Source organism: Festucalex cinctus, chromosome 5 (genome assembly GCF_051991245.1).
Source record: "Festucalex cinctus isolate MCC-2025b chromosome 5, RoL_Fcin_1.0, whole genome shotgun sequence".
NCBI classification, from domain to species: domain Eukaryota; kingdom Metazoa; phylum Chordata; class Actinopteri; order Syngnathiformes; family Syngnathidae; genus Festucalex; species Festucalex cinctus.
In genome coordinates, this window is record NC_135415.1 from 30,199,603 (window position 1) to 30,205,602 (window position 6,000).

Sequence of the window (6,000 nt, forward strand, 5' to 3'; positions counted from 1 at the left end):
TTTTGCAAAATAATGACTCCCAAAGAAACGGGGAGCACAACTGTATAAATAGTCTAATAATTAGAGAGAGAGAGAGAAAAAAAAAAGATTTGAAGCACTGTAGCAACAACGGGTCCTGATTTCTAAATATGTAAACTAATTATCGGCTGAATTACACTTACAAAATGTGTGAACAGCAGGTAAGCATTTCTGAGACCAAAACATCTCTTCCTTAATCCCTTCATGAGAAGGAGGAGGAGAGCGCTGCATTGGCTTGCTTTTGACTTTGCTGCAAACACAGACACATCTTGCTTGAACTCGACTCGGTGCCTTCAATTTGATCCCAATCTGACCACAGTTCTGTGATCAGCTTCTCCAAGCTTTTTTTTTTTTTTTAAATGTGTCTTCAAGCATCAGCTTGACTAAACTCGATGATCTGACGAGAAGGATTCTCGAGCTTTTGATGATAGAAAGCTGAAAAAAAAAAAAAAATCATCCTGTTCTGGATACATGCCGTATTCCGTTTTATTTTTGGGAGCCTATGATTAGCATTTAATCTCTTTTGATGAAGCCACATTGTGGAGGCGCCCACAAAGCAGAAGCAACTCAACATTTGTTAATCTAATGAAAGCAATCTGGTTTTAATACTATTTGAGCACATTTGTATAAGGAATCTTTATTAAAAAAAATATATATATATAAATATATAATGCTTAAAATATCACTTGCATGCGTAAGAAGGCACACTTCCACCCTAGAAGGAGTTGTTGTAAATGATAATAATTGACCCCGACATTTCAATCTGAAAGGAAACAAACCATTACGCTCCAAAATAAACACTTCCTTGTGCCCTAGAAATGTGCTGTTTGATTTATTTAACGTTTGGGCATATCTTTACATACAATACACTGTTAAAAAAATGTAGCATTGTTTCAAAAGACAATACAAAGTGTAAACAAGCTACTGTTGCACTAGACGGTAATGATAGTCTAAAGCCAATCAAAACACACCAAATCAATAATGTTTTGACTTTTGTAGCACAAATAATGAGGCCATTGAGCAGAAATGAGGCATACTGTAAGTGCCAATTATATGAGTTTGTCTCAAACGCAGCAAGCAGAACAGCAAACGTGTTCGAGACTTATTAAAAGTGCACGCAAGAAAAGAAAGTACAAATATTGAGAATGGATGGATGGTACTACTTGAAAGTAAATTATGTTTCTAAATAGGTTATAGATTGGGTAATATTATTACAAAAATATATGTAAAAAAAAATCAATCAATTTTTGGCTAATTATTTTGCCAGATCAGTCAACCATCTTGTATACTAAGCCCCGCCCCCAGCCACTAAACGCGACGAGCGGCGCCCTCGGACATTTATTTACCCGACAAGATGAGCTAAAGTGCATTCACAAGAATGGCAAAGTTGTCAAATTTTCATTGTGATTTCTCGGTCAGGTATTTTCAGGACGCCGATATTTCTCTTTGAAGCAAGCAGAGGGGCTTTAAAAAATTTTTTAGTGAAGGGTATCTTCACTCCCTCACTGTGCAGTTTTGCTCCAAAACAAAGGAAATACAAATACAAATCGCTGTCTGCTACTACAGAAGTCCGAAAAAGACAGCGTTGCCTCCCTCACTTCGACCGATTGTCAGCAAAACTGAAGTTTTTGGACATTGTTCCTGTCAAGCAGGGTAAGAATGAATTGATATTACCTCATAGCTTCAATGTTTTGTTAGCATTAATAGGAAATAGTCAACAAACGCGTGGACCACCCGGAGCTACCGTTAGCCTTTGGCTAAAGACATCACTCGAGAACATTACCTTAGTGCCAACGTCGTAGTTTCCGGTCATTTTGGAGGGATTCAACTGGTCGTGTTTGGTCTTCCGCAAAGTTTGATCCAGCGCAGACATTTTTCGTAGTTGTTTGAGGTTTAGGGAAGGGAATAAACCGGACAGTGTCGCTCTTACACAAGCCCTGACTACAGCGTTGAACTATTTTGATTGATTTAAAAAAAATCTTTTTTATTGGCTTTGGATAACCACGCAATGCACCAGCAGGAGCTGGATTGCTTTGTTTGTGCGGAGCAAAACGCACATGCCGACGCAGACGTGATGTCTTGCGTCTTGATTGGTTTATTAGGTCACGCGGGCGTGTTTTACGGTAAGGTCAATTGTTGCCTTTTTAAAAAAAAAAGACAAGTATAGTAGTGAAATTTTTAGTTATTATTAATTAAGTTACTGTGGAGAGAAATCTGAAAGATTGGTCTGAGCACAGTGGTTCTTAATCTGGGATTGCTGGAAACCCCCAAGGGGTTCGGTGGAGGTCAAGACACACACCTGACTCAAATGACTCTTGACGATACGCCCAGTTTGACCTATCTGGAGCGACAGGGATTTTTTTTTGCGCTTGTGGCTTTTGTGAAAGTACGTCATGTGATAGTCTTTATTATTGTAATCCCTTCATGTTAACTATGTCAATAAAAAAAATTAAGTGGTTGGACGAATAAGTGCAATATGAATTCACATGTATAATGTGTGGTGTTCCACAGGTTTTAAAGTGATGGAAGTCAGTGTCCTAACTGATGAGGATTTTCAATGCCAAGTTGAGCAATTCGAGTCCAGCACGACCAGAATACAAAAACAAAACGCATTCTGAATTCAAGGGAAAGAGAGACAGATTAGAAGAAAAGGCTACTTACTCTCCCTGTTCATTTTGTTCACCAGTAAACTTGATACTTATGTCTTGAATTTATGGGGGGAGTGGGAACCACATTTTATTTCTCAATAAGGATTGGGTGAATGTGCATCGGAAAACGGTGACGTTCAGCACCTGCAACAAGGTTGCAAGCTTAGCAGCTGGTCATGTGTCCTCCAAAAAAGAAAAGAGCCACAGACACAAATGAAAGTCCCACAAAAAAATTGTGACTATTCTGAAAGCGGCCTTGAATGAATCCCAATTGAAATCCTATTAAACATCTGCGGAAGGAGCTGAAATGTGCAGCTGCGTCGAAGGCACCCTTCAAATGGGAGACAGCCGGCGCAACAGGTGCACGAGTCACATTGAGAGTCACAGAAATCAGTCAATCGATTTGAAGCGGCCATCTTCTGTTCTGCCAGTTTGAGCTTTTGAAGTGAGAGCGACGCTGCGGAGCTTCTCTGGCCTAACGTACTTTGAAAGAAATCGTTTCTATCAAATGCCATCGCCATCTTGAATTGACTAAAGTCACCAATTCGCATTTACAGTACAACCTGAACTGCTCTTCGTTATTTAGTTCATTTTAGTCAAAGACAATTTTACAACTAATGTGCTATATTCAAATGTGAAATTGTTATAAAAGTGTTGCCCTTGATCGGCCATAATGAAACCTCCTGATGATTGATGACGGGAAAAAACTGGTGCAACTTCATTTTCGCTTTGGGGAAAGTGAAGTTTACCGTGTTTGGGGATTTGGAGGACCGTGCTGCACCTATGCTGGATCTTCCAATGGACTGAAGGTGTTTTCTATGAAATGAAATGGTGCACCTGACGATATGGTGACAAAAAGTAGACGAGACCTTAGACCAAGTGAAACCAGGTCTAAGTTGTGGCACTGATGGCATAACACAATTTTTGTGGATCATATTTCATTCATAAATTAGATGACAGCATTCAGTGAACCCTTTGAATCCTTGTAGTAAATTAATTACATTCTTATTTTCACCATTCAGATTTCAAATTTCTCTATTTAGACATGCAAACAGCACCATAACAAACACCAGATAAAAAATACGTCATTTCCATTACATTAATATTTTTTTTCTGCTCCCTACTTTGCATCTCTTCTGCTTTAGGAAGACTCCACAACGAGGCGTTTCTCCACATTTCTATATGAACGCCAATGATTGGCTTGCCATTTCATAATAGAAAACTATTTCAAGTCGATATTTTTGTGTGAGCGGCGGTTATAACATCGGACATGAATCAAAAATGAAAACGTTGGTCAGGTCCGCCGTGCCAAACCTGACAGACGGTGTGACTTTTCATTCGGTTTCAAGCAGGTGGCTCGCAATGCGTCGCAAACTGCCGCCGCCGCCGGTTGAATGCCACTGCCGACTAACTGTGACAGTGTCGTCCATCTGGTGATGTGGTGGCGTTCAGGACTGGCTTAAGATTGCAGCCGAAGATGATTGTCTGCAGCCGGGTCTCTGTGATCCAACACACTTGATCTCTCAATCGGGATGGAAACACACGCATGGGGGTGAAAGAGATTAGGGCAGGCGTGTCCAAACGTTTTCATTTGAGGGCCACATACAGGAAATCCAAAGGACGCAGATCATGTGAGAAATAATTGATTTGTGCTTTTGCATATTTAGAAAAATGTTACAGTATATAAACCAATTTATTTGTAATATGGAAGTCGGGTTATTATAGTTTGGGAATTTTTCATTTGAGTTTTTATTAGATTTCAGGGTGGTTCTGTTAGGTTAGTTCTTAAAAAAAAATGCTTAATTTTAATTTAGATAGTTTCAGTATTAGTATTAGTTAGTTTTTTTTTATTATTATTTTTTTTAATGTGTATTACTTGTGCGCAATATTTAAAATAAATACCATGGGTGCAATGTCATCTGAAGGTGCTTTTCTATTGGCTGCTGTTCGATGATGTCACTTCTGTGTGACATACTTTCAAACGTTATTATTCCAGTTGATATCAAAATAAATCTACTAAAAATCACATTTAAAATCATCCCCAAAGGCTCATGCATTGAATTAATTGCCAAAGACTAAAACAAAGGCCATGTTTGCTATAATTATAGTTAGTTTTGTAAACATAAAATGTAGTTTCGGCTAGTTTGCGTTTTTTAAAAAGCATTTTCGTTTTATTTTGGTAACAATATTGTTTTTGCAATTTTAGTTTTAGTGAACTAAAATAACCTTTTAATGGCACCTGTTTTTCTTACTTTGACCGTCTCCAAACATTTTTGTTTTGTTTATTTTATTTGAACCGCGTCAAATGCCATTTTGAGCACATGTCGCGGGCCAGTGAAAAATGGACGGCGGGCCGCAAATGGCCCCCGGGCCGTAGTTTGGACACCTCTGGATTAGGGGGTGTTCAAAGAGGCGGAGTAGAGGACAAGAGGCCTGACAAAAAACACAAAGGCTCAATCCTTAATGTATGTAACTTCATACATGAGTAGTATATGAATATGTTTTATTATCTCGATCACTTTCAATGGCGATGTTGCGTGCTGTTTCTCTTTGCCATTCACGTGAAAGTCGAGTTATTTGAATGCCTCGCCTTCACCCAAGTCTTCTTTTTGGGAGACTTTTTCGGCTGCCTCGAAGCAGTCTAGGAATGTGAAAACATTGAACGGAGTATATTGTACCGTCCATTTGTATGATACATGATATCACTGGGGGCCAAGCGCAGCAGAATCAAATCTGTGCACATTCAAAAATGAACTTTTCGAGGAGGTTCCTCCTGTCCATCCACTCTGTGACATTGGGACGATCTTACATTCACGTCACTTAGCAAAGGTGAATTCACCTCCTGATCTCACTTAATGGGGTTGAAACAGGTTAATTGCGCTCCAAATCAAAGAAGTGTGATGTGTCGTGCGCTTCTTTTGCTCTCTTCGCCTTCTGTTATCGGCAGTTATAGATAGCGGTTATCACCTCTCTGAAGATGATTGCATTGTAAATTCCCCGCAGCAGTCTGTGATGTGCACGCGGTCAGTTAATTTTGGATGTTTTCGCACAAAAGATGAGATGCCATTGATAAAAAAAAATTTAAAAAAAAAAAGATCATGAAAGCTTTCTTTTTCTTTTTCTTTTTTTTTTGAAGCGATACAGTGTCCTTCTGCCTGGACATTCACAAAGAAATACCTTCTTTCAGCATCAAAGGGGCGCTCGATTGGTCTTAGATTGACTGCCACTGTGGTTTTGGCGAAGGACAGCTCATAAATGCGTTCGGAACATGATCGGGACAACTACAGGAAGCATAAATGCTCAACATTTTTCATCCAGTCGGACCAACTGTAAA

The 6,000-nt window shown here is 39.2% G+C and overlaps 1 protein-coding gene across 1 annotated transcript in view; it reads right to left on the reverse strand.

Moving 5' to 3' along the window:
- Positions 1-5,136: 5,136 nt before the first annotated feature.
- The window catches only part of LOC144019245 (uncharacterized), a 47,083-nt gene continuing 46,219 nt past the window's right edge, over positions 5,137-6,000 (reverse strand). Inside the window, exon 5 of the mRNA XM_077522188.1 lies at positions 5,137-5,307. Coding sequence (XP_077378314.1) covers positions 5,224-5,307 — 84 coding nt within the window. The 3' untranslated portion in view covers positions 5,137-5,223. The remainder of the gene's footprint in view (positions 5,308-6,000) is intronic.